The 27,356-nt window shown below is 38.6% G+C and overlaps 5 protein-coding genes across 6 annotated transcripts; 3 read left to right on the top strand and 2 right to left on the bottom strand.

Annotated features, from left to right (window-relative positions):
- Positions 1-671: 671 nt before the first annotated feature.
- Positions 672-3,341, bottom strand: LOC137748590 (N-acylphosphatidylethanolamine synthase-like). The gene is made up of 4 exons (XM_068488758.1): positions 2,880-3,341; positions 2,690-2,775; positions 2,208-2,345; positions 672-1,275 (listed from the first exon to the last, which is right to left on the bottom strand). The coding sequence occupies exons 1-4, from the start codon at positions 3,217-3,219 to the stop codon at positions 970-972; spliced, it is 870 nt and encodes a 289-aa protein (XP_068344859.1). The 5' UTR covers positions 3,220-3,341; the 3' UTR covers positions 672-969.
- Positions 3,342-4,586: 1,245 nt separating this feature from the next.
- LOC137747126 (protein FATTY ACID EXPORT 2, chloroplastic-like) lies at positions 4,587-6,484 on the top strand. Its single transcript, XM_068487144.1, has 3 exons — positions 4,587-5,117; positions 5,732-5,866; positions 6,127-6,484. Exons 1-3 carry the CDS (start codon positions 4,670-4,672, stop codon positions 6,264-6,266), a joined length of 723 nt encoding a protein of 240 aa, XP_068343245.1. The 5' UTR covers positions 4,587-4,669; the 3' UTR covers positions 6,267-6,484.
- Positions 6,485-6,793: 309 nt separating this feature from the next.
- Positions 6,794-9,046, bottom strand: LOC137747127 (protein TIFY 3B-like). Of its 2 annotated transcripts, none has more exons than XM_068487145.1 (5): positions 8,771-9,046; positions 7,865-7,973; positions 7,555-7,756; positions 7,399-7,456; positions 6,794-7,277 (listed from the first exon to the last, which is right to left on the bottom strand). In XM_068487145.1, exons 1-5 carry the CDS (start codon positions 8,884-8,886, stop codon positions 7,127-7,129), a joined length of 636 nt encoding a protein of 211 aa, XP_068343246.1. In that variant the 5' UTR covers positions 8,887-9,046; the 3' UTR covers positions 6,794-7,126. The 2 variants fall into 2 exon arrangements, with proteins under 2 accessions (XP_068343246.1, XP_068343248.1); XM_068487147.1 differs by having other exon boundaries at positions 7,865-7,967; positions 8,771-9,032.
- A 10,709-nt stretch (positions 9,047-19,755) lies between these two features.
- Positions 19,756-23,848, top strand: LOC137747365 (vacuolar protein sorting-associated protein 27-like). The gene is made up of 10 exons (XM_068487462.1): positions 19,756-20,011; positions 20,531-20,587; positions 20,682-20,749; positions 21,660-21,870; positions 21,943-22,043; positions 22,351-22,426; positions 22,523-22,582; positions 22,649-22,699; positions 22,803-22,881; positions 23,456-23,848. Exons 1-10 carry the CDS (start codon positions 19,937-19,939, stop codon positions 23,533-23,535), a joined length of 858 nt encoding a protein of 285 aa, XP_068343563.1. The 5' UTR covers positions 19,756-19,936; the 3' UTR covers positions 23,536-23,848.
- Positions 23,849-24,947: 1,099 nt separating this feature from the next.
- LOC137748681 (RING-H2 finger protein ATL65-like) lies at positions 24,948-25,801 on the top strand. Its single transcript, XM_068488852.1, has one exon. It carries the CDS (start codon positions 25,035-25,037, stop codon positions 25,677-25,679), a length of 645 nt encoding a protein of 214 aa, XP_068344953.1. The 5' UTR covers positions 24,948-25,034; the 3' UTR covers positions 25,680-25,801.
- Positions 25,802-27,356: the final 1,555 nt, after the last annotated feature.

Below are 27,356 nucleotides of genomic sequence, written 5' to 3'. Positions count from 1 at the left end.
CCACCTAACTTATTATTAGTCCATCTCCGCCTTCTAAATATTGTCCTATAATTGTAAGAGACTTGTAGCTCAAGCAATTAAGAGTTACTAGTTTTGCGTTCAAATGTTTTAGGCAGAGCAATGTCTTATTATCTTAATATCCAACAAAGCATATTCAGCAACAACGAAAATTTGGTTGGTTCAAAAAAAACAAAAACAAAAATTTGGTCGAAATGTGGAGCAACATGTGGAATGAGCCCACATGTGTTTCTTTTTCGCTTTAAAAATGACATCTTCTTTAGATGGTTTAACGTTTAAGGTCAAAGTGTTCTTGTAGCTTGTAGTGGACACTAGTGAAATAGTGAAAAAAAAGGAAGTTATTCGTTAAAAAAATAAAAAAAATAACCAAATTCCAAATTCAAATGCGTAGACATGATTACAATTAGTGTCTAAAATATGTATGAATTTGTTGACATTTTCGTCAAAAAATCAAGAATGGATATGAAAATGAGGGGTTAAAATACAAACTTCACCCTATATCGGTGAGTTATAGGAAAATCAATGAATATCGATGATATTTAGTATGTAAGTTACCGATTCATTATAAAAATTTTGCAAAAATCCATTGCAGATTTCGAACCTTTGAAGAAAAAAAAATTGAGAAAATCTTATTTAATTTCGACTACATTTGAATAAGTTAATATACCCACCCATTACAAATTTCCAAAATTTTCGTCGAAGGCAATCAATACAATCGAACTGCATAAAAGAATACAAGTCTTGTAAATCAACTACAAATTAACTATTCAACTGCATCTCTATACTCCCATGCCATGAAAGAAGCTGGCCGGATCCTGTTCCTTAAGCGGAGCCAGAACTCAATGATTGAATGCTGGAGTACAGGGATATGCTTCTCGTTTAGCAATATGTCTTACGATGGTCGGATTGCATTTTTCCAACTGTTGGACATACTTCGAAAGACAACTTCTGCTAGCAAAGATTTTGATCCTTTGACTTTGAAAAACTTTTAGCAAAAATCCGTAAGCGCTCCATGACGTCTTGGATTTTCTCTGAAATTGCACTGTACAGATGTTTTTGCGCTGCCTCGTCCAAACCACCGGGGCAACTGCTTGGCCATCCTAACGTAGAATGTGAAGTCTTACGAGACAGAGAGGTTGCCATCAGCCTCATTTCAGGAAGGTCCAATTCCATTGGCTCGCCAACTATTATCTTAATGTCCTTATTCCATAACGGAAACGGAGGCCTTTTACCACGATGAAACTTATCAGGCATCACCTGGAAATGTAAATATTAGCAAATGGGAGATGAGCAATGTTGAACAAATGTGTCATAAAAGATTGGTAATGGTATAGTTAATATAACCAAAAATAAAAGATCACAAAAACGTAAGGTTAATATGTATTTTACTTTCTGCGTAAATGGATAAATTCCATCATATGTCTAGTCCAGTTAACTAAATCATTGTACAGGACTTCAAAGAGTAAGACGTGAACACCAAAAAGTGTATCAAATTGTTGAATAGCACAGCAGAAGTTCATGATATCAGCTTATTTCACTAGATTTTCTGGCACGGCTTAGGTAACTTCAACATATGTAATAAAACATACGTCAGTAGTGCAATATTTTCATAACATATTGAATGCAGAAACAGTTTTAACTGCCACGTTCACGAGTTTCAGTGGGTTTTGAGCCACACCAAAATTCTAATATCCCGAAAATGTAAAGCTGAATTTTCTACAATGATACTCTGTGTAGCAATCATTCCCAAACTACACAGCTAGCCATTTGGACGTCAGGTTACAATGTTATGGCTCAAGTTTTCAGTCAATTGATCAGAACCGCACTACAAATGACAAAGAGTATGTTGGATAGAGAAAGACAAAGAAATGGAAGTCTGAATCAATCAAGGACCGTCGTGTTAAATGGATGAAACTAATACTGAAGTTCACGTCATACTTTTCACAGGGAATAGAAAAAAGAATATTCAATCAGATAACTTGTGATACTGTTGTACATAATGTATGGTTTATAAAACATGTCAGTACTGCATTTTGTTGGGGTCAGTGGGGAGGGGATTGAGAAGTTTCCATCTTTAGCAGTTCACTAACATCTAATAACAATATAGTCAAAATCTTAAGAGAAACACACACAATTGGTCGAAACAAAAGTCCAAACAAAGAGGAAGAATCCTAAGAAAAGAAAATTACCTGTTCAAATCCAGTATGCACAATTGGCAAAACTATAGGGGTTACAGGAGCACGCGCAATGAGACTAGCGGTCCCCCACTTCAATCGTCTTATAGGTGCATCTTCCTGGTACACTTTTCCTTCTGGAAATGTATGCAACTGCCCATCAGAGATCCAAAAGTTTGAATTTTGAATAACCAAAGCTTTCACATAGATGTCGACGAATTATACATTACCGAACAAGTTAAAAACTTTACAAAACTACTGATTCTATAAGGCAACATTCCATTTCACAAACAACTAATGAAGAACCCATCAACCCGAAAAGTTACAACCTTTATATTTAAAAAACACAACATTGAGCTATGCAAACCGAAATATGCCATCGAATTCAGCACAGTCACATCCTAAGCAACATTGAATAGCTCCCAACTCAGTGGTGAAACTGGACTGACCCATTAAGCAGAAACTAAGAACAATTAATAAGATTAAGAAGTGATTACCCATGAACCTTCACTCAATCTCTCAAGAGCTTCATTCATGTGTTCTTGATAAATGCCGCCACCCCGCGTAATCGGAATGCACTTTCCTGACCAAATCACCACATAAAAAACAAATCCCACCTCCAAAATAACAGATACAATGTGCAAAAAACCCAAATCAAACAAAGAAAAGAAACCAAATTCAACTAACCAACTCTGAAGAAGTAAGAAAGCATTGAATTTTTAAAGCAGATGTCCTCGGCGGCCAAAACCCACCTCGACAAATTCGCATTAGTGATGGGGAACCCCTTGAAAGCCCACAAAAAGGGGTCGTCCATGGTGGACATGTGGTTGCTGACAGTGACGAGTGGGACCCCATTAGGCCGAGACCGGACCAGACGGAGAAGCGTGTCGGCATTGTGGACGGTGGTGGAGTTGAAGAGGGAGACGACGGCCTTCGCCATACCCCCAACCGTCGTTAACACCATCTTCCTCGGTATGCCGCCCATGTAATCGGACCGGGCAGCCCATTCCATGATTCTTCGACCCATGATTTGGTTCAGCGGAATCCCAGTTGGGTCGATTTGGATTTCATCGATCAGGGATCGAATTGGCGTGATTTCGAACGCTGCATGGTTGATTAATTTAGCGGAAAGGTAGGGTGTGTTAATTTCGTTTGTGGTTTGCCGCGCGTGGAGTGAGGTTTGTTCTAGTGAAATTGGTGAGGAAGCTTCATCTTGGGCCTAGTGGGCCTTTCCTAATCTTAGAGATTGGGCCTTTACATTTAAGGTCGACTTGTTTCTTGGAAAATGTAAAGTGACGATAATGACCTTTTTCCAATAAGAAAAAAAAAATTCCAGCATTGTAATTCTGAATTAATCATTGTTCTGAAGATAGAACTAATTTTGAATTAATGTTCTGAAATAACAATTTAACAGTCTAAAAAGTGTGTCATATTAGACTAAATTAAACTGTTAATTCATCATAATTCTAATTTATTGCCTCACTCTTCCTTATAATCTTTAAAAACTTAATTTATAAAGTCACTTCTCACTTGAGTCCTAATTTTTGTGGGTGTGTCCTAAAAATCCTAGCCTAGAACCGCCTAGGCACTAAGCAACTATTTACCATCCCAATTAATTTCTAAGCATTTGAAATTTAAGAAATAGCGCTTAGAACTCCTTAAGCGTCCGATTAGCCCGCCTAAGTCATGACTCTCTCTTAGATAGAAAATTGGTAATTGTCATTTTAGATTTTATTTTTGTTTAATAATGTAAAAGACTTGTTGAATACTTATATGAACACTCATGATATGTTTGTTCCATGTATTATTAATATGTTATAATACTTTAATTCATATATCATTTTATTTTACAATCTATGCATCTCAATACGATTATGTATTTTTGTAAATATAAATAGACACTTATTTATAATAAATTTATTAAAATTCACCTAGGCATTAACTCAATCCATCGTCTGAATAACGCTTAACATCTTTTAGAACCTTAGTATGGCCGCACTTGATAAGACACAAGAACTCCACATTAAACATACAAAAATAATCTATGAAAATGATTCCAACATGCTTTATTATCTGTTTAGTGTTCTCCGAGTAAATTTTTTATTTTTTATTTTGTGAAAAAAATTGCAAAATATTCCCCTTACATCCATCCCTTGCAAAAAAAGTTCAAATATTTGTTTCTTCTTCGTACTTGCCACGTGGAGAAGTAGGTAGTAAGTACCCCATGAGGCCGGATCCTTTTTATAAGGATCATGAGAATCTTTAAATCGTGTTCGTTCATCTTTTATCACGCGATCAATTTTCATCATATACTAATTTAAAATAATTTTTAATTATACAAAATAAACGGATATGATTTGAGAATTTCAGAATCCTCACAAAGAGGATCCCATTGTAAGTACCCAAATCGGTAGAAAAAAACCGAAAGACAAACGAAGAATCCAGAAACCAAAATGAGAAAGTGACATCACACACATATGGCAGATTTGTGCGTTTCCCAGTCTCCTCTTTTCCTCCTACGCCCCAAAATCGGAGCTTTCCCCAACACCGCCATTTCTCTTCCCCTCGCCGGCGGCGGAGCTCGGCGCCTGCAACACAACAACAATCTCACCTTTCACGGATTCAGAGCTTCTCGCGGTTTGAGCTACACCACCTCGATTCAAAAGCTTGGAGTGGTTTCCGACACCAAAAGTTCCACCGTATTCACTGTTGATTCAGGAACTAAGGACATCGGTATCGAACCGGTTGCCGGCGGCGGAGACGGTGGGGGTGATTTTGGCGGTAGGGGAGGCGGCGGTGGCGGAGGCGGTGGAGGTGATAATAGCGAGGGTAAAGGGGAGAGTGAGGAGGGACCTGAAGAGAGCAAGAAGAAAGGGATGTCGATGTCTCAGAAACTAACCCTAGGATATGCTGTTCTTGTTGGAGGTAATCAATCAAATTCCTTTGTTTTCGAATCGTTAACATCTTTGATTAGCTTGTAAAATGTAAAGTTAACATCTTTGATTAGCTTCTAAAATTGGTTAGGAAGGCAGATAATAGTTAGGTTTTGCCTGTTGGGTTGTTAACTTGTTACGATTGTGGCTAAAGTTTGAGTCTAGGCCTTGAGTAGTGCTTGTGATGCCAAAGGAAGTAGAGAGTTTCGTGTTTGACGTCGATTAGTGTAACGGGTTGGTTTCCGATTTTATTCGTGATCTCTGATTCCGCTACGGAGTCATGCTCATGGATTGTGGTTGTAATGTGTACTTGCAAGTTTATAGGTGATTTTTAGTAGCATTGCCATATAGGTGGGTTTATGGATGTGGATGGTTCTCATAGGAAAGCTTTTGTGTTTGCAAATTCGAAGTTTCGAGAAGCTTTTCAGTCTAGTATCTTCCAAATGTCACTAAATCTTTCGTGCTCGAGGTACCTGCTTAGGTTCAAACTTCTAATTAGCTTTGTGTTCCAAGACAACAATTCTTGGGATCAAATAATTATCTCGTGGATAGCAATCATCCCTAGGAACATATCAGTTTATTGATGTCTGGTTGCTTTTTTGACAGTGGGTGGCCTTATGGGCTTTTTGAAGAGTGGCAGCCAGAAGTCACTGTTGGCAGGGGGAATATCATCCGCCTTACTGTTTTATGTTTCTACTGAGCTTCCCGTAAGACCAGTTTTTGCATCATCTATCGGGCTTGGTTAGTTGTCATCACACTCATCTCATGTACTTATGTTGATAGTTGCTGCAGTAGTTGATTGGAAGATTATGTTTGCTTTATATCCATTTTAATGGTTCTCCCATATATCTGCTTTAATGACATTATTTCAATTGTATAATGCCGCTAAATACAGGCGATTCTAGGATTATCCCGTTTTCACTTTTTCTGAGTGCAGTTCAATATCTTAATTTTGTTCGACCTTAACAAATTACTAATTGTCATTTTTCTCCAACCTCCAGGGTTGTCTGCTGCCCTCCTGGCTGTGATGGGATCTCGTTTCAAGAAGTCAGGTAAGATCTTTCCAGCCGGCGTCGTCTCTCTTGTGTCGCTTGTAATGACTGGTGGCTACTTACATGGAATTCTACGCAGTTGGCACTGAAAATGCAGAATGTAAGTTAGACTGTAATAAATGTGAGTATACCGTCTGGAATTATGGATCTTTCTTTTTTTGTTGTTAATATCCGGTATGGATTATCAGCATTAGCTTTTGAGGAAGGCATGTAAACTTTGTGTTGGAGGATGTCGTGCTTGAAACTTAGAATGTTTGTTCGACAATTTCTCACTGTGAAAATTATATGCGGTTTTGGTGTGCTCCTAGCTTCCACCTATGATGAAAGTTCGATTCCCATCCTGTTCACTGGATTTATTCCAACTATTAGGTAATGTCAGCGGTATGCCCTGCCGCAAAGCACATGAAATCTTGCAGAAAGAAAGAACTGCAAGAAATCGAATGCAATGCAGTGTGGAGTGCTGAACCCGTGGACTATGGCCTCGCACAGTACAATGTTCCTGCCGGAACTTTCATTTGGGGTTCAGCCACCGTACCTAACTGCCGAAACCCGATTGACCAATGCACTTCGGGTGCCATAGAAATGCAAAACCAAAAAATTGTTGTTCAAACTTGGATGAAACATAACAAGCAGCTTAAAATTCACCACACGACTAAAGTCGCACAAATAGTTTTGTTATCTGTTTGGCAATTCCACAATGTAAAACGACGAGTGTGGTCTAACCGCCTTCGGCATAAACAGGGCTAACACATCTACGAATTCTTCACCAATCGAACACAGAATTCATCGTCAACCACCAATCTGTTTCAATCGACAGAGAACTTGTACACGCATGGCCCCGATTACACAAACGGGCGAGTCGGACACAACAATCACTGGTTAAATGTAGGTCTTTGCAAAATTACAACACATATGCTGAGACATAAACAGGGATAGAAGTTCAAGCTGGCTAGGCAACAGAAGGTTGAGTTTCTTCCTGAACCATGGCGGATTGTTTGAAGCAACCCACACCCGGTGAAGCGTTATCACTCAGGTTAGTTTTTGCATCGTCGTCCTTCAGTGTTGCTGGCAAAGTAGGATATGGACTGTTGCTAACCATCCTGAAAGAATGAACAAAAAACAATTAAAACGAGAATTAAACACAGTAATTGATGTGTAAACTGAGACGGCCTAGGTACGGTGACAGAATGAAAACCGATACAGGATTTAGCGAGGGGGCACCTGTCCCGTCGCTTCTCCAGGAAACGCTGAAGAGAGTGTCTCCTTGCAATGGGAAATTCTGAACCAAAAGAAACAATGAAGCCGGAATCACGAAGCCATCATTAATACTCTCAGAAGGAATTTACAATCACCGTGTCGATAGTACTGAATTCTTACCAGCTTGCAATTTGCAAATGGAACTATTCTGCTCAGGGTAGGGCTGGACCACTGGTGAACCAGGAGCAGCATAAGAGTTTTGCAGCGTGGACGATCCTGTACGAATCAGTGGACTTGGAGGACAGCTTGTCGCGCTATTCTTCACATCACTAGTCTTCTTATCAGCAGCAGCAGCGGCCGCAATAAGCATAAGTTCGCGAACCTATTACACATTTAAGTGCGCAAGTACAAAATTTGTCAAGCTCATAAATGACCGAGTTACATGTAAAACGCTTATGCTTGTGCTGTTTAAGGGTAGAAAATAACGTACCTTTTCCGCAGTAATGGCGTCAAACACGCTCACGCTCCCTGCGTAGAAGATGGTGAGCTGAGCCGGGGCAGGACAGGTAATGTTTAGTGCAGATGGTACTTTCCTGGCACTCAAACATAAAGAACAACAACAAACAAAGTCTCATGTGAGCCTAGCATGAAACAGACGTGAAAACTGAGATTGAACAGACTGGTAGTAAGCGCTTTTAACTCTTCCAGAAGCAACCAGGCTCATAAAAGCGCTTCTAGCAGAAGCGCTTTTGACAGAAACAAACAGGCCCCAAATCTAGAGTTGCTTTTAAAAGAAAAAGAGTTGCATGATATTTTGCCCTAATTTCTTGTTTCCAAAACAGAAAGCACCACAAAAACATTAAGCACAAACACAATCTACCGACATCATGAAACTACCAGATCAGATCTCAAACAAAATCACATTAATGTTTCCAAATTGCTAACCAACAAATCAAACAACGTTGGAAAATCTGAAGGAAAACAAACACGAACAGTATCACTCTGCAAATTGCACCTGTGGGGGGCTCATAAATCCAAATTGACCTTATCTAAATCAGATAATTACAACTAGTGCAGGTGAATTTTCTTGTTTTTGCAATAAAACCCCCAATAATATACAAAATAATATCTTTTTCCATCCCCAAGAAACTAAATCTTCCTAAATCCAAAACTCGGTCAAAGATTGACCCTTTCTTTCCAAACCCTTTTAATTCAACCGAAGAAGGACCTAAAATTCGTAGCTAAGTTGACTAGAACACTGTGCTCCGAGACACCCAAATTTCAATCACCCTCCCCGTAGTTTAAATCAATTAGAATATTGCTCGAATCAAAAACAAAAAAATACCCAACAAAAAAAGTTTCTAAATTTTCAATTTATTTAAAAATTTGAGCTCACCTGGTCTTTTGCAGATCATCCTCCGTCTGGTTTGGCTTGTTTTGGGCAACCATTTCTTCTTCCATCTCTGAAAGCTTCACCTTCACATCGCAACCAACTTCTGCTTTTTCCTCCATTGCTTTTTTTTTTCCTCACAGTTTGTTGCTTGCTTCACAACGTTCCCGGAAAGTGTTGAGCAAACACAAAACAACTCATTAAAAAAGCAGCTTCTTCCGGTGACCAACCCACCCAACCTCTCTCTCAATTATTAATTAATTTTCACCATTTTCTTAATTTCCCCACGTGTTTAAAATCCAGATACTTTCTGGCAATTTAATAACGTTAACGACAACCCAGCCGCGTTTGGAGGTGCTATCTGTCGCCTTTGGAGTTGTCGTGAGCACATTCGATCGTGTGGTCAAAAATATGTTTCTAATTATTTGCGTTGATGTGAGATGTTCCCATTAAGGTGAACTGCTTGAACAGATTGGGTTATTGGTTTCTTGGGGAAATTTCTTACCCATACGTTTTTGAGTGGAACCAGTTGCACCACGATCTTGTGGTAAAAAATCATGATCGTGTGGTAAAAAATTTTGAGTGAAACCAGTTGCACCACGATCAAAGTTTAGGGCTTGGATCGCGGTAGAGAGGATAGTATGATTCCAGGTAAGAGCATTTAAACTACTAAACTTTACACTAGTGATAGCATCGGTAACAAAATTAGATTTTCTAAAATTATGCTTCCAAGAGATATTTATAAAAGACGAAGTCAGACTTATGATATCCAAAATGTTTTTTTGATTCTTCGAGGAATGCCAAATCTCCCAATCACTGCATCAATGACCAATTTGGAGTCATTTACGACACAAATATTTTGAAATATTTAATAGGGTAAAGTACAAAAAACTACCTCAACTACTGGTGTCCCGACACTTTCATACCTCATCTTTTAAAATTGACAATGTCATACCTCATCTTACGAATTTGTGCCAATATTATACCTTCCGTTAGCTTGGCGTGAATTTCTTAGTTAAATGCTGACGTGGCATGATTTAGGGCCCACTTTCTATTAAAAAAATTAATAGAATACTATTAAAAAAATTATTTAATATTATTTAAATATTAAAATAATAAAAAAAGTTATTAAGAAAAAGAAAAAAAAAAAAAAAAAAAACCACCTTCATCCCTTCCCACCCTCCTCCGCCCCCACGCCCTGCTGCAAGCTTGCAACCCAGAAAACAAAAGAAGGAAAAAACCCCCCCCCCCCCCACGCCCTGCTGCAAGCTTGCAACCCAGAAAACAAAAGAAGGAAAAAAAAAAAAAAACTTTATCCCTTCCCACCCTCCCCCCCCCTCACGTCCTTCTTTCTTCTCCCCCATCCCCCATGTTGCAAGCCTGCAACCCAGAAAACAAAAGAAGATGAAAAAAAAAAAAGAAAAAACTTTATCCCTTCCCACCCCCCCCCCCCACCCCCTCTTCTCCCCACCCGAGCCCTTACCTGCAACCCAGAAAAAAAAAAAAAAAAAAAAAAAAATCCCACATTCACTCTCCGCACCCATCCTTACACCCACCCAACCTCGCACCCACCCCTCGCGGAATCGACGAACGGGATCTGGGTTTTTTTTTTTTTTTCTTCTTCTTCTTCTTCCTCCTCCTCCTTCTTTTGCTTTCTGGTTTGGCAGGGGGTTGGATTTGTTTTTTTTTTTTGGGGGGGGGGGGGGGGGGGGGGGGGGGACGAACTGGGTTTGTTTTTTTTGGGGGGAGGGACGAACTGACACACCCCGACCGAGATCGGAGCGTGCTGGCCGTCACACCAAGGTGACGTAGCCATGTGCACGTGCGGAAGCTAAAATAGTAGTAATGTAAAAGTACGAATAATAAAAAAAACTAGCATACAAGGTACTAAAATAAGTGCTAGCAAGTGAGATACAATTTCAGAGCGGGTCTATAGCAGCCCAAACGAAAACGACAACAGTAGTACGCCCGAAGGCGACCCTACAATGGTGAGTGTCTGTCAGAAACGCCGGAAAGCCCTCTGGGGAAACCACCGCAACGGCTAAGCAACTAGAACCTGGAGGGGCGCAAAACAAAAGCGTGAGTGGGCAAAAACAAAGCTTTCGAAAACCATTTATAAAATACTTTCTAACCCCTCGTCGTAAAACTTGTATACATCCCAGAAAATAAACATGTGCACGTAAGTGTAGATATGCCAAACATGCTCAAGAATATGCCATGCCAAAATCTCATAACGATATGCAAGTGCCCAGGTATAAACATATCCATATTATGTAATCTGGCAGCCGGAGTCACCTAACGTGACCTGTACGGCTGCATCTAGAGCTCAAATCTCAATCTCAATATCTAAACCAGCCCACGAGTCGGAACCACCTAAAGTGGTGTGTACGACAGGCCTGGGTGTAAACAAGTGCTACGATCACGTGAAGACTGGGCGAATAATCGCGGGTCACCTACGAGTCGGAACCACCTAAAGTGGTCTGTACGACAGGACTGTGCACCTACCTTGAATCCAAGGTGAGTATAAGGTGCGGGAGGTGAACATCACGTGAAGGACTGTGCCCTGGCCACGGGCGGGAGCACTAACACCGGGGGTACAGGTTATGAGCTCTCTAACTATCTCAAACCATTACTGAAACATAAACGTGAACAACGCTTACCTGGCACTTACCTGTGCGTCCACAGCACCCAATTATGCATATGTATATGTACGCCACTACTAATGCATGTGATTATGCATAAACGAAAATAAATGGTGCATGGCATAACATAATTAACCCTTTTTAAATTAATTTCTGGGAATATAATTGTATATAGGTATATACGGAAAACAAAAGCCCACTCACTGGTATGTAGAAGGGTCGTAGCCCCCCTGCCTCGCGTGTGCACGCTCGTCCTCGGGGTACGTGTCACCTATATGCGAAATAGCTATAAAAACGTTAACTTTAAAGCACATAACCAACTTCTCGTAATAACTTCTCATACATTGCTCAAAATGGACAAATGAATATACCAACGTGCTCTACACAACCTCAGGATCACAACCATATTTTTAAAATAATTTTTGGACCCCTCACGCGCCCCCACGTGCCAAAATAGGCACGGACCTACGCGCCCCCCACGCGCGGCCACGTGCCATGCACACTGACGGCATCAAGAATATTCCGTTAAAATTTGGAATATTCCGTTAGAATTAACCGGATACCGTTAACGGCGTCAGGAATATTCCGTCAGAATTGACGGAATATTCCGTCACCTTCTTCATTCGATCGCCGGCGACGTCGCCGGCGCCGGAAACTGGGAAAACCTGCAACTTGGGTTTTCTCGTTAATTTTTCCACCATTCTTCACGTTTCTTGCACCAAATTAAAGCCCTAAACTAGTAGAACACAACCATACATGTTTTAAGGTCTAAAACACACTAGATTATACCTGTGCAAACTCTCCAAAACCGGCCAACTTAGAACAGGACGATCCCGACGTCCAAATTTGTCCAACGAAGCACTCCGAGGCTCCTTGGGACCTCACCAAGACACCTACGAGCCTAAAAAGTCCAAAAACAAGCTGGATTAAATTTGCATGAATAGTAACCAAAACTGGGCTCGTGAAATCGACGTGAAAACGTCGGAGTTCCTACCTGAAAATGGTACCAATGGACTCCTCTAAGCCTCACGAGTTCGATGGTGTAGTTGGTTCCCTCGATCTGTGATGGTTTGAGGGGTTTGGTGTGTGTCCGTACGTTTTTTTGAGGAAGAAGAAGAAGGATAGAGGACTCGGGGGAGAGAGAGACAGAGAAAATGACAGGGGAGAGGGAGAGTGAGTCAGTGTGTGTGTGTGTAGCCCTAAGCTTGCCAACACCACACAAAACAACCAAAAACATAACGAAAACAACCCAGGGGTAAAATTGTAATTTCACACGTACGTTTCAGTATTTCCGCGACGGGATGTCACACGAACTGGGTTGGGTTTTTTTTTTCCTCTCTTCTTCTTCTTCTTCTCCTCCTTCCTTACTTCTTCTTCTTCTGGGGGTTGGGGCAAATTTTTTTTTTTTTTTGGTTGAATCACGCAGGGAAGAAGAAGATGGGGAGAGAGAGAAGGGGGGAGGGAGGTGGATGGGAAGGTTTTGATTTTTTTGATTTTTTTTTTTGTTTCAACTTTTTTTTTATTTTTTTAATATTTAAAATTATTAAATGATTTTTTTTTAATTTTTTAATTTTTTTAATAGAAAGTGGGGTATGTATCAAACCACGTCAGCATTTAACTGATAAATTAACGGCAGGCTAACGGAAAGTATAACATTGGCACAAATTCGTAAGATGAGGTATGACATTGTCAATTTTAAAAGATGAGGTATGAAAGTGTCATGACACCAATAGTTGAGGTAGTTTTTTGTACTTTACCATATTTAATAAAGTAACCACGATCATCGCAAATTATGAACCCCGCTGCAGCTCTCCGATTAAAAATGTTATTTACTTTCTTGTTTCTTACTTCTTTTAAGATTAGACTTGAACATTCACTTCCATTAAAATTTTTGAGTGATATTTGGAAAGTGACACTCCAGAAAAAGTTATCATACAGAAGATTTTATTTGCCTTGTCCTTTTATAAGAAAAGGGCTGCTAGAGTACGAAATAGTGAATGAAAATTATAGGTAGAATAGGAAGAGTCATTTAAGCCAGCTTCTTATCCGACTTCACGTAAAATAATCAATTATGGGACCGTTCCTTAGAAAAAAAATACATGAAAGAAAATGCATACTTTAAAATGATAATGACTTTTTGGCGTGTTTTAAAAATCTTGCTTAAACATTGGGCGTTGGTTACTGCTCTAATTAATGTTTAGGCGCTTAAAAATGAAAGGAATATGATTCTCTCCCCTCCTAATCTCTCTCCCTTTCCATCACATCCTATTTAAACGGTTGTGATCACATCATGTCTACATCTTGTTTTGAATTTTTTATATAGATAATAAAAGAAAAAAAAGAGTGTGAGAGGAGGAGATAGAAGTGGATGGTAATGAGAGCAGTTCCACGGGGGAACTAATAGGCCATCACCCAGCCAAAAAACCAGCCCGGCACCCAGGCTATCCACTACAGCCTAGCATTTTGACCGGCACCCAACCCAAGCTAGGCAAGAGACCGGCCTAAAATCGACAAACCCACATGTCGGGCCATCAACCTCATGCACGATCAACGCGTCGCAGAGAGATCTTGGTGCATAGCTCCTTGAGGCTGAGGTTGAAGAAGGCCAATTTGCAGGCGGAGCAAAGGGCGGTGGGGATGGGGGTTTGGGGGCCTTCGACACCCTCCTCGAGGCTGAGGTTCTAAGAGAGAGAGAGAGAGAGAGAGGGAGATCCCTTCCACTGTGTTCTTCCCATATCCATTCATCTTGTTAATGGGTTTCTTTCTTCTGCACAGTGGAGGGGAGCGGTGGGGGAGCTTCTGAGGCAGAGGCAGGGGAGGGGAGGGGAGATGCATTTGTTAAAAATTAAATTATTATTTTATAATAAAAATTAAATTATTATTTTATAATAATGATTAATAATATTTTATAATAAAAATTAATAATATTTTAATAAAATTGACTAGGCTATTTGATTTTTGGGATGGAGATGCTTTGGCCTATTACTGTACATTGAAGTCTATTACTGTTCACTTGAGTAGATAAATGAGTTGGGTGCTGGCGCAAAGTCTTTAAGGGTGGAATTGCTCTGAGAGATAAGAGAATTGTACTCCACAATAAAAAAGAGTGCATAGGTAGGTCTAGCCTCCCCCTAGTTCTAGCCTAGTTGGTTGTAGGCGGGTTTGCAATTTTGTAACTTTTATGCTTTATTATTATTTTTTTTTTTTTAAGAAAATCGTTTAGGGTCACAACTCTCTCTCTCTCAAATAGAAATTAGATAAATTTTATTATGCATTTTATGTTTTAAATAAATTGTAAGAGACTTACTAAATATTTAAATGAACATATTATATGCTTGTTCCTATGTTTTATATCGTTTATTCACCGCTCGACTAACGCATACCGCATTTTAGTCGATCTTATTTGAATAGTTCTCTAAAAAAAATTATATCAATACCCACTTGGACTCCTATGTCTTCTAAGCAATGGGAATCATTAAAAGCGTAAAGCTTAACCTAACCTCAATAGCAAGCAACACTTTTATCATCATGGGATATGCGTAGAAGGAGAATATATCTCCATAGTGCTACTTCAAGTTCTCCTAATTAGAAAATCTAGCGAGGCTACAAGGCTTGGCAAGTGAAGATAAAGGACTTATTGTTCACATGTTCTTACTTTGTACGCTACGAAAGTGATTATTGACAACACTAGAAGCAACCATTATGATTTAGTTGTGGGGGGCTAACGTCTACTTTGAAAGGTTTATCATATGGAACTGTGTAAGTTCTAAGGATAAGGCCATAACAAGTGAAGATAAGAAGTCTATCTTCATTAGTTTTTAGTGTGGCTTAGCTATCATTTGAGATTATATATCAACTCAAGAACAATTGGAAATGTAATTTGCATATTTATAGAGATAGTAAATACGTAGTGGATTAGTTCACTAAATGGTTTTAGATTATCTCTTTAGGGGAGTTATTTAAGGTATTAAATGGCTAGTGATCTTTCGAAAAATATCTTAAATGTGGGGGAGTTTACCCAAGCATATGCAAATTACTTTGTAAGTCATAACATATGTTTTTAAGGACTTAACATTGGAAACAACTACTCTCAAATGAATTTATTTCCATGCATGGATACGAAGCTTGTGATGGCCATAGATTGTAGATAGTCAACCTATTGGTACCAATTATAAAGGTTGAAATGGGTTAAAAGAAGCAATTATAAAGGTTTTACTGGAGATTTTATTTGCTTTGTCCTTTTATAAGAGAAGGGTTGCTAGAGTACAAAACGGTGAATGAAAATTACAGGTAGAATAGGAAAAAGTCATTTAAGCTAGTCTCAGTTGATAGCTTCTTATTCGACTATACGTAAAATAATCAATTATGGGACCGTTCCTTAGAAAAAAAAAATACATAAGAGAAAATGCACACTTTAAAATGATAATGACTTTCTGGCGTGTTTTAAAAATCCCTGCTTAAACACTAGGCAGTTGGTCACTGCTCTACTTAATGTTTAGACATTAAAAAATAAAAGGAGTATGATTCTCTCACTTCCTAATCTCTCTCTTTCTATCCCCTCCTATTTAAATGGTTGTGATTACGTCATGTATGCATCTTTTTTTGGAATTTTTTATATAGATAATAAAACAAAAAGAAGAGTGTGAGAGAAGGAGATAGAAGATGATGGTAATGAGAGGGGAGAGAATCCTACTCCAAAATAAAAAAGAGCGCATAGGCAAGTCTAGGCTCCCCCTAGCTCTCTCTCTCTCTCTCCCTCTCTCTCTCTCTCTCTCTCTCTCTCTCAAATAGAAATTAGATAAATTTCATTATGCATTTTATGTTTTAAATAAATTGTAAGAGACTTACTAAATATTTAGATGAACATATTATCAGTGTTCTAAAAATCGCCATAGGCGGCGCCTAGGCGTTCGGCGGTGGTCTCCCGATCCGATTTGGGGGAAATCGTTACAAAAGTCGGTGGGTATCTAGGCGCTCAAGGCGGTGCTCAAGGCAGTTTGAAATTCTTGCCAGCTTTGAAGGCTCTGCAACTATTGTTGTCTCGAACTCTCATCGGATCTGCAATTCTAACTTCCACATTTGCATCAAAACTCCCATCTGCGTCTGCATTTGAATATAGCTATGGTTGCTTTCCTAGAGGTTTCTGGAAAAATATCGAGAGAGAGAGAGAGATAGATAGATAGATAGATAGATAGATAGATAGATAGCCATGGTTGCTTTGCTAGAGGTTTCTGAAAAGAGAGAGAGAGGGGGAGGGAGGGAAAGAGAGATTTTTGGGATTTTGTGTTTCACGGGTTGATAGGAAAAGGGAGGGAGAGAGAGAGAGAGAGAGAGAGATAGAGAGAGATTTATGGGATTTTGTGTTTCACGGGCAGATAGGAAATTAAAGTGGGAAGATAGTTGTGGAAAGAAAGATGTGGCTGTCTATTTGCCACGTTTATGTCACTAAGGATTAAGAAATTTATTTTTATATAAAGAAATAAGGTTGTTTATTAAATGAAAAACAAAACCCAATCTTGATCACGAAAAGAAGCAAAGCCCAATAATAATTAAAATATGTGGGTTGAGTAGATGTTATAAAACTAACATAAAAAGCCCTAAAATTTTTACAAATATATTTATATTTTATAATATATATATATATATAAAATAAATATACATAAATCCGCCTAGGCGCCCACTTAGATCCCTGCTAGCCGCCTAGGCGCTAGGTCCCTGCTAGCCGTTCAACTAGTGCCTAATGTTTTTTAGAACCTTGCATATTATATGCTTGTTCCTATGTTCTATATCGTTTATTCACCATCGACTAACGCCTACCGCATTTTAGTCGATCTTATTTGAATAGTTCTCTAGAAAAAATTATATCAATACCCACTTAGACTCCTAAGTCTTCTAAGCTATAGGAATCATTAAAAGCGTAAAGCTTAACCTAATCTCAATGGCAAGCAACACTGTTATCATCATGGGACATAAGTAGAAGGAGAATATATCTCCACAGTGCTACTTCGAGTTCTCTTAATTAGAAAATCTAGTGAGGCTACAAGGCTTGGCAAGTGAAGATAGAGGACTTATCGTTCACATGTTCTTGCTCTGTACGCTAGGAAAGTGATTATTGACAACGTTAGAAGCAACCATTATGATTTAGTTGTGGGGGGCTAACGTCCACTTTGAAAGGTTTATCATATGGAACCGTGTAAGTTCTAAGGACAAAGCCTTAACAAGTGAAGATAAGAAGTCTATCCTCATTAGTTTTTAGTGTGGCTTAGCTATCATTTGAGATTATATATCAACTCAAGAACAATTGGAAATGTAATTTGTATATTTATAGAGATAGTAAATACGTAGTGGATTAGTTCACTAAATGGTTTTAGATTATCTCTTTAAGGGAGTTATTTAAGGTATTAAATGGCTAGTGATCTTTCAAAAAATATCTTAAATGTGGAGAGTTTGTCCAAACATATGCAAATTACTTTGTAAGTCCTAACATATGTTTTGAAGGACTTAACATTGGAAACAACTACTCTCGAATGAATTTATTTCCATGCATGGATATGAAGCTTGTGATGACCATAGATTGTAGACAGTCAACCTATTGGTACCAATTATAAAGGTTTGACTAGAGAGCTAATTGTATCATCAAGGGGAATGGGTTAAAAGCCCGTGATTAGAAAAGTCATAGTGGAAACCCAACTTAGTTGACTGGAAATCCAAAGATTTAGGTTCAAAAGGGACAACTAAATTATGACAACTTGGAGTAGCACTGCAGAGATATATTATACTTCTACCCATGTTCTATGATGATAACAGTGTCGACTGCCATTGAGATTAAGTTAAACTCTATGCTTTTAATGATTCCTATAGCTTGGAAGACTTAGAAGTCCAAGTGGGGTATTGCAAGATACTCTTAATGGGAAGTCACGTATCTTGAGTGAGAAATGGGGCCGTTCTTATGAAAATTTTATGAAGGGCTTAATTCTCTAGAGCACTATTGAGAAATCAAGAATTGTTCAGGGCCAAAATGAACACAAGCGAGTAACTCGATAACCACGGGGAGTCTGGAAAGGTATTGTGTGATTACTATTGTCTTGATTTACACAAACGGCTGAGCAGTTCAAGACATCGTGTTCACTGATTAGGCAAGTAAATCCGATAATAGTTCACTACGGGAGGTTCAAAGCCAAAAACCACCTATCCCGATGCAATATTTTTCCTACTGAATTCTCTCTCTAGTGTCAGCACTGTCATTTGCAGCTCAATTTCCATTCATGTGAGAGATTGTTGGAAAATTTAATATTATTATTATATTAAATTAAATAATTGAATGGAAATTAAAAGTGATGTTTTTTGGTGGAAATATGAGTCTATCTTAATGAAGAGTTGCAACTTTTGATTCTTCATGAGTGATCACATGTTTTCCAAAGAGGTATCTCAAATTCTATAAATAGGGAAGTCCTTTATAATCGTCAAATAACTTTTCATTTACATAATCATACATAGAGTGCACTAAATATTAGAGAGTCTCATTGAGTCCATATGAGAGAGTTTTCAACACAATCATAGTTCATGGAGCCTTGTGATTTGGAGTGCTACCATTACAAGAACGTGATCGTTGTATCCTGGGAGACAAGCGCAGATCAACCATGAGCACCGTAGTGGGGCGTAAATTTGTCTTAAGGATAAAGTGTTTAACACTTGCCTCGACCGAATTTTTAGGTTTTTCTAATCCATTATTTAATGTTCATTTAACATTGATGTCTCATGTACATGCATTAATTTTAATATATAATTACATTAATTATTTCTTAATTTTTTATGTGAATTAATATAGCAATTAGACCTTTTTTTTTCCAACAAATCGATCTTATCAATTTATATCACCTAACTAAAAAACAATCAACATTTAAATCACATGTTATAATTTGCAAAATTAAATTACCATTTGCAACGTCGTATTCGGTATTCTCTTCTAAAAACGAATATGAGTCTGCAGATGATCTGCACCATCCAACACGTTGACTGTTCCAGACAGTTGTGATTATTTAACATTTGTATCTCAAATTTAATCCTTTTGAAACTAAAATAAAATAGGAAAATTGAGCTAACTAGCCGCTTTACAAATACACCAACCAAAATTAGCCCTCCTTTCAAAATGCAATATCCAGTAGCCTTTTTTTTGACGAAAATATTCTCTATATTGTGCCAATATTATATTAATACTGTATCGAATAACTAGAGTATTTTAGTCAAAGAAGGTCTGTAAAGATTTCAATTCGAGGACTATTTTTGGTTAGAGAGTTTGTAAAAGGGCCTACTGAGCCCAATGGCCCAATAAAAAAGATAGAAATGAAAGGTAAAAACCCGGAATCCAAACTCGGCGGGTAACCCGAAATCTTTGCAGCAAAGTTTCCGATTGATGAAAATTGGTCTCAACCAATCTGAGCTCGATGGGGGAGACAGCCATGGAAATTGAAGATTGACTCGGTCTTATCAAAAATCGATCATCCACAATTCACAATTTGCCTGCGAGCGAATGGAGCCTCCTTCTTTCCAAGAAGCTCCGCGCTGCGACGTCTGCAAATGCAGCTTCAACGCTTTCAGGCGACGGGTACTCATCTCTCTCTCTCTACATTTTTTTTTCTTTATTTCAGTAGGTAATGGAATTTGATTGATTTAGGAGTACCCTTTTACCTAATTTGTCTTTCCCATCGAATCCAGAAGGACCCCGTTACTTAATTTCCACTGCCATGGCTTCCCATGCTTTATTGGGATCTCAAAGTTTTGTGTGTTTGTTGAAATTTTCTCAATTGGGTACGATCAGAGCTCAAAATTTGATATTTATGGCCATGATGCTTCTTTTATGATGATCTAAAACTGGTTTTTTTTTCCTTCCAATTGGGATTATTGATTGATCATCTTGCTGCAAGCTACAAGCTTTGAATCCGACTTAAGCATTAAGCGTTTATTGCTTGTGATTGTCGTAAGCAACTTATATGTCGGAAATCGATATCAAGGAGACCGAGTTTTTTTTTAGAGTTAATGAACCTGAATGCTTATAACTGAAGTTACTATTTTTGGAGTAGTTTCTTCAGTGCAATTAATGTGCCTTAGTTTATCATTTATGCAGCATCATTGCCGGTCATGTGGGCGGACATTGTGCCATGAACACTCGGCAAACCAAATGGTATGTTTGTTTTCCTTAAAGCTTTGTTTATCTTTGCAGCAAAGTTTCCAGTTGATGAACTTTTAATGAGTGATCATGTTTTTTGCAATCTCAGGCTTTACCACAGTTTGGGGTTTATTCACCCGTTAGAGTTTGCAGTGAATGTTTCAATGACTCCTCTCGGTAAATTACTCCTCATTGAACATTCTAGAATGCGCATACTTCTATACATGCTTGTTCAGTTGTATATCATATCTGTTTTGGCATTTTTCCTTCTTCCATTCCGTTCTAATTCTAAATATATTTTGTCTGTGATGTTTGTGCTGTCACTACTAGAGTTGATCACTGCCTGCAGCTTAAGGCTCTTGAAATCCTATTTTTAATGAAAACTTAATTGATCTTGGTGAGCTAAGCTTGCGAATTAGTCAACCAATTTAAGTAGTCAACTAGAAATAGAAACTCGAGGGAAGTTGCCACAGATGACAACTCCCGGTAGAAAGCTACAGTTCAGGTTACATCTTGCCTTGGTTCTAAAGGTGGCATTTCTTTCTTTCATTAAACATTCAAGGGCTACTCGTCTGTTAAGTGGTTGGTAATAAAGTATTACTAGGCCTTCAGGGTTAGCTGTAATGGAATCATGGAAAGGAAATCCCCTTTCAATGTTTGGGTTTGTCCAGGAGTGATGGTGCTTTAGTGGCAATAATTGGCTAACGGACCTGAGAAGGATCATTCAGGTGTACTAGTTTGTTAATTATATTTACATATGGAGACTCATGGCATGCCTTCCCCTAGTGTGTGTAGTTGTTCATATACACTTGTACTTCTTACTCTTTCCTTTTGCCGTACTGCTCAAAAAGTATGCTTAGTGAATAATACTGAGCACTTTCCAAGCCTCCACCTTATTTCTGTGTTCCATTCTGATATTGTTATCTTTCTTATTTATGCCTACATATGCCACCCCACGCCAAATTGCTATGGTTGGGACATCTTGTCCTTTGCTCTTCTTCTCTCAATTATTTTTTCTTTTATTTTCTCTGAAGGAAATGAAAAATCTTTTCTACTATTGGTCATTTTGGAATTTCTTTTTGCACAGAACTACCAAAGGTGACGGACAAGCTTCTTCAGATGGAGTTGATGGTGTAACAGCTTCAGTTTCTAGATTGGACATTGATGCAGATGTAGATTCAAAGGCTGAACCAACTGTACAGTATCAGCCTGTGTCAGCCAATTCAGACTGCAAGTGTGGAATGCCTTTATGTATTTGTGAAGCGCCAGCGCCATCCGTGGATGCGGCTCCCTTGCAGGTATAATTTTTCCAATTTTCGTTTCTTCTGCACCTTGTATTTGCCTCAAGGTCATATTTTTGCTTGTTGCAGAGCAAAACCATGTCCACCTCTGCCCCTCGGCCGACTCCAAAACCGAAGAAGACAGAAACCGCTTTAAAACCCAAAGCTTCCACGTCTAATAGCAAGCAGAGGTTGGTTGCCTCTAGGTTTTTGCCTGCCATATCTTCAACTCCTGGCCTGACATAATGGATAATTGTTGAATCTTGATTTACTCTGCGATTTGTGTGATAAGGTCACAATGTAGACATGCAGTTCTGTTCGGAAATTGTAGCCGTTCTATAGTGGCCATTGCATCCATTTGTTTCTGTAAACTTTAATTTATTGATGTTGGTAAACAATAATGTTTTTGCTTTATGCTTAACTGTAAACTGGCAATGTGGGATGTTGGTCCCAAAGTACACTGTGTATGGTCTGTAATTATTTGTATAAACTTTGCAGTTCTGTCTTCAATCTTGGCCAAGCGAACAATGGAATTTCTGATAAAACCCAGACAGATTATGAAGCCAGTGGGGAGGTATAACTTCAAGTTTTCTATTTAATCACCAAAGGTACAATCATGCAGAAGAAATTTATTTGTTCTAGATTATGACTTCTTTATGTGCATTTTTAGGGTATGAGAGAAGCTATAAAGAATAGTGACGTTGCTGCCGTCAAGAAGCTTCTGAGTGAGGTATTAACATTAGAGTAAAATTAATATCTAGAAAGTGGATTTTATGAAGCACTCTCATTTTGGCAGGGTGTTGATGCGAATTACCATGACAAGCAAGGACTTTCTTTGCTACATTTAGTATGATCTCTCTCTCTCTCTCTCTCTGTTTGATGGCCGTAGTTGTCTGTGCATGTATCAATAGTTTCAGGGCTTAAACTTCTTTTTGCGACACTAATGTCAGGCAGCAGTCTTTAATCAGACTGAGATAGTTTTTGCCCTCATGGACGGTGGAGCACGCCTGGACTACAAGAATGCACAGGGTAATTTTTCCTCAGTTTTCTTAGAATTTAAATTGTTGTTGAACTTTATTTGGTAAGGTAGCTAATAAAGATAGCCAAGGCATGAGTGGGGAATGTCCTGTCGACATAAATTTTTGTGTTTGAATGGTCGAATTGTGCTTCAGTTAGTTTTGTATCCATCTGGTTGTTTCTTTTGGTGAACCTCTCCTATCATCTGCCCAAAAGCTAGGAAATGAATTGTGGTGATAATAAGAGCAATTTTGCTTCTGGAATACAAGACACCGCCATGAGTTGTCTTACCTCTTCCATAAAGGTGCATGTCTTACCAGCGTGGAGCTTACCCCCATGGAAGTGGGGTGCGTGCAGTGGGTACCTGTTTAGATGAAGTAACATAAGTATCAATGTTGTTTTCTAGAGTCATAGATGAAAGAAAAGTAATATAAATATCAATGTTGTTCTGTTGAGCCATAGACGAACTTTTTTTTTCTGCTCACATTTGGATAATAGCCGAGAACACTTTCGTCGCTAGTAGGCAACTTTTGTTCACATATTGCATCACTTGTTCACTTCTTGACTGGCTCCTTCTTACGTACAGGGGAAACACCATTGGACTGTGCTCCCGCCACGCTCCAATACAAAATGCGACAGAAGATGGAAGAAGATAAAAGAGCGTGAGAACTGCAAGTCTGCGGCTAAGCTATTGTGCATCCAAAGACTGATGTATAACCATTTTTAAGATACGTGTGCAACTCATTTGTTTCCGCTCGAGAAGATTTTTTGACAAACTACCTTATGGGTTTCTGTTATATATGACACACGTGGCAAAGGACACGCAATGCTATATTTTTGGAATGTCAATAAGAGTTTCCTCCGATGGCATCGGAAATATCATCTTCTGTTTGTGATAGGGAAGAAGGGGGATGACGCTATTACCTTATCCTGGATTTTGATGCGAATTGTGCAATAAAGTTTTTGCTTTTGTGGTTTATGGTGTTTGCTGAAAGGTAATATGGCATCATCCACTTAAACTTTTTCTTTGGTAAGTGGCTTTAGTCAACTTTTGTATTGAGGACGTAAGCAATAAAGCAACGGTCATATGTGGGGTGCGTTCTTATCGCTAATCACGGTGAAAAGTAATGGGAAATTTGGAAGAATTGTTGTACCTTGGTGGAATGTGACTAGGATTTGGTGCATCAAGGGTGGCAACTACACATGCAAATTGCAATGGGTCATGCCCACGTATCATGAAAAAGCTATTTATCAAAAGAAAAAAAAGGTATCCACTTGTGTATTCTTGAAGTTCAATAGTAGAGTGTAAATGACACAAGAAAATGAGATGCCAGAGTGGTTGTCAGCTATTGATATAAGTAAAATCTTATAACGCATTAATGATTGATAGTTCATGTCGTTGCTTTAAGCGGATATTAAAATGCATCGGCAGATGACTGTCATCTATGTCATCAGTGACAATTGTGCACACAATCGCTTGTATGATTGTCCGTGGTCAATCTAACTAGGTTTCATAAGCTATCAACTGCTAGCTACCAACTATGTACATGTGAGCGATTATGGTGGTTATTAACTATTGATGTAAATATGCATCAACGGCTAACTGACAATTAATATAAGTTAATTCCACAACACATGAGTGAGTTGACACGCGGAGGACAATTGGCAACCCATCTCATAACACAATTGGCCATCATAATAGGTACATAAACAAGGGACGAAATTAAAAGAAAAAAGTTAGTTGTAATCTTATGATCAGATCCACGTGCTTAACCTTTAATGATGATGCATTACAGAACTTATACACTAATAGTCTAATTCCACATGCTAATCTTTCTAATTAATCAACAAAACAAAACATAATTAAGCGTATTTAAAACCATTGATCCACCGACCTCTGCAACTGACTCAGAAACGCACAAATAAATCAACCAATAACAAATTAAACGACAACGGTGACGAGTCAGTCGTTCACAAAGCAAAAAAGCAAACAGACCCCACAGGGGGCTCCACACGCATGACCCTTCCACTTCACAAACGCAAACCCACGTCTTTAAAAGCAGCCGGATGCCATTGAGAAATTCCCCTTTTCCTCTTCCTTCCTCCTCCTCCTCCTCCGTTTTTCTTCTCTTCTTCCTCTGCTTGCTCTGCATTTCTCTTTTGATATGGTTTCTTCGCTGCTCGCATTTGCTCCGATGGGTTTCTTCGTCGTCGACAACGCGTCCTCATCGGGCTTGATACTGAGCCACGTACTGTACAAAGCGGCCTTTGTAATTGCTTTGATGAGATGCGTTGTGTTCTGGGCGCTCAGACTCAGGCAAACACTCTCCTCCTCCTCCGCCTCCAGTTCCTCCGCCGCGGAGCAGGGTTTTGATTTCCTACAGGCGGAGTACGATAAAGAATCTTGCTCCCGTTCCTCCTCTGCTTCTACCCAATTGATCAGGGACTGTCTGATTCAGACCACCTTCGCGGAAGTCACAAAGCGGAGACGGAATTACGGAAGCAACGGCGGCGGCGATTGCGACACGTGCGCGGTGTGCTTGTGCCAGCTGGAGATGGGGGACGAGGTGAGGGAGATGCGGAACTGCTGCCACGTGTTCCACACCGAGTGCATCGACAGGTGGCTGGAGTACAATGATCGTCATCATCACCATCACGACGAGGATAATCACAAGACTTGCCCGCTCTGCAGGACTCCATTGCTGACGTCATCGCAGATTCAGAGCCTGAGCTGGGATCACAGCAGATCGCAGCCCAGTTGGGCTGTTGAGAGACTGCTATACCTTTTCGGGGATGATCTGGTGTTGTGATCTGAAGAACTGTAATTTTACATTATAGAGCCATTTTGGTTAAGCGAGGAGTTACTGTGTAAATTCTAAAATGTGATTCTTGATTAGTCCAAATTGATAAATAAATAGATATTTGTGAATTACATCGTGACTTAACTCAGTTGATTAAATCGGTGCGCTTTCGGTCTTAACTCGGTTTTAATTCAGCTGGATAGATAGTAATATATTATTTTACACTCAAGTTCAAATCGAAATAAATTGTTAAAATATTGTTTTGTCAAAATTTGACTTAATTTGAGTTAGAGTATCATTTCATAAAAAAATGAGTTAATTTTGGGCTAGGCTATGGGATGATTTTGCAATTTAATGGATCCTTTGTATACCAGAGCCCAAGAATGATCAAGTGACTATTCTCATACTGTTACGGATTGATTTGGTTTGATTCGGTTATGGTGTAATATATAATTTAGTAACAGTCGGTTTAGTTTGATTCGGTTGCAGTGTAATATATGATTTTACCAAATTAAAGTCGTTAGTCATGTTTTCTTAGTTACTTAATGATCAACAATCAATAATCACATGTTGTTGGTTTTGATATCAAAATGTGAAGATAAAAACACTAATATGGAATTCAATAGTGTGTTATCATGTATTTTTTGATCTCTTGGTGATGAGGAAAACTTATTTGTAACCTGTGTAGAACATGTAACAAATTTTTTAGTAAAAATAACATTAATATGTGCAATTTGCTTTGATTAACCGATGATTTTTAAAAATTAGAATCACAAAACACACTGATCTTTGGGTTGGTTTGGTATTGTGAACCAAATTTACAAAAAAAAAAAAAAAAAAAAAAAAAAAAAAAAAAACAACCAAACTGTTTGGTTTAGCCCAATCTCCTAGGTAATTACATTGATGTATTTAAGAAGTTAGAGAACAAGATTTGACATAACGGGAAAGTTGCTCAATTGTGACCGAAAGTTTACGAGTTCGAGTTGTGGAAACAAACTCTTTACAAAGTAGGAGTAATGTTGCGTAAGATAAATATTATTCCAAAACAGGAAAGCCTTGTTGGCTTGTGGTCGTCTTTAAAAAATTACATTTTACTATAAAAAAATAACTAAAGTCCAACACATAGGCAAAATTTTTAGAAGTGTGCTATTCACACACTCATTTTTACTTTTCACACTCTTCTTATTCATTTTTGTCATTTGATCTTCTTCAATTCATTTGATCCAACGTCCGAAAATTAGAAGGGTGTATGAGAAGTAAAAGGGGTGTGTGATATTACACCCCAATTTTTATAAAGAGTACATTGTAGCAATGGTCTCTCAACTTTAATCAAATTTGAGCAATGATCCCTTAACTCATCAAAATGTGGAGATATAGTCATTTTCGTCAATTTCGTCAAAAATTTGTCAAAATAAGTTATGTTGGAATAACCATCGCTACAATAGGGATCCCTCAACTCATCAAAATGTGTAGCTATGGTCTTTTTTGTTAACTTCGTCATAATTTTGTCAAAATGAGTTATGTTGGAAGGACCATTGCTACAATTGGGTTAAAATTGAGAGACCATTGCTCCAATTGAGTTAAAGTTGAGGGACCATTTCTCCAGTTGAATTAAAGTTGAAGGAACAATGATAATTGATATTTAGTTGAGGGACTATAGCCGCACGTTTTGATAAGTTGAGGGAC

The sequence above is a fragment of the Pyrus communis genome, chromosome 10 (genome assembly GCF_963583255.1).
Source record: "Pyrus communis chromosome 10, drPyrComm1.1, whole genome shotgun sequence".
NCBI lineage: Eukaryota > Viridiplantae > Streptophyta > Magnoliopsida > Rosales > Rosaceae > Pyrus > Pyrus communis.
Note: the sequence above shows the minus strand (reverse complement) of the source record. Positions and strands in the feature narration are given on the sequence as shown.

What these genes read in the sequence shown, in the direction of transcription:
- LOC137748590 (XM_068488758.1), bottom strand. Translation starts at nt 3,219, where the DNA reads ATGGGTCGAAGAATCATGGAATGGGCTGCCCGGTCCGATTACATGGGC. An exon ending in GATTGAGTGAAGGTTCATGG is followed by an intron (nt 2,346 to 2,689) that starts GTAATCACTTCT and finishes TCTGATGGGCAG; the next exon opens with TTGCATACATTTCCAGAAGG. An exon ending in TGCATACTGGATTTGAACAG is followed by an intron (nt 1,276 to 2,207) that starts GTAATTTTCTTT and finishes TTACATTTCCAG; the next exon opens with GTGATGCCTGATAAGTTTCA.
- LOC137747126 (XM_068487144.1), top strand. Translation starts at nt 4,670, where the DNA reads ATGGCAGATTTGTGCGTTTCCCAGTCTCCTCTTTTCCTCCTACGCCCC. An exon ending in ATATGCTGTTCTTGTTGGAG is followed by an intron (nt 5,118 to 5,731) that starts GTAATCAATCAA and finishes CTTTTTTGACAG; the next exon opens with TGGGTGGCCTTATGGGCTTT. An exon ending in TGCATCATCTATCGGGCTTG is followed by an intron (nt 5,867 to 6,126) that starts GTTAGTTGTCAT and finishes TCCAACCTCCAG; the next exon opens with GGTTGTCTGCTGCCCTCCTG.
- LOC137747127 (XM_068487145.1), bottom strand. Translation starts at nt 8,886, where the DNA reads ATGGAGGAAAAAGCAGAAGTTGGTTGCGATGTGAAGGTGAAGCTTTCA. An exon ending in ACGCCATTACTGCGGAAAAG is followed by an intron (nt 7,757 to 7,864) that starts GTACGTTATTTT and finishes AATGTGTAATAG; the next exon opens with GTTCGCGAACTTATGCTTAT. An exon ending in CTGGAGAAGCGACGGGACAG is followed by an intron (nt 7,278 to 7,398) that starts GTGCCCCCTCGC and finishes TCATTCTTTCAG; the next exon opens with GATGGTTAGCAACAGTCCAT.
- LOC137747365 (XM_068487462.1), top strand. Translation starts at nt 19,937, where the DNA reads ATGGAGCCTCCTTCTTTCCAAGAAGCTCCGCGCTGCGACGTCTGCAAA. An exon ending in TCAACGCTTTCAGGCGACGG is followed by an intron (nt 20,012 to 20,530) that starts GTACTCATCTCT and finishes TCATTTATGCAG; the next exon opens with CATCATTGCCGGTCATGTGG. An exon ending in ACGTCTAATAGCAAGCAGAG is followed by an intron (nt 22,044 to 22,350) that starts GTTGGTTGCCTC and finishes TAAACTTTGCAG; the next exon opens with TTCTGTCTTCAATCTTGGCC.
- LOC137748681 (XM_068488852.1), top strand. Translation starts at nt 25,035, where the DNA reads ATGGTTTCTTCGCTGCTCGCATTTGCTCCGATGGGTTTCTTCGTCGTC.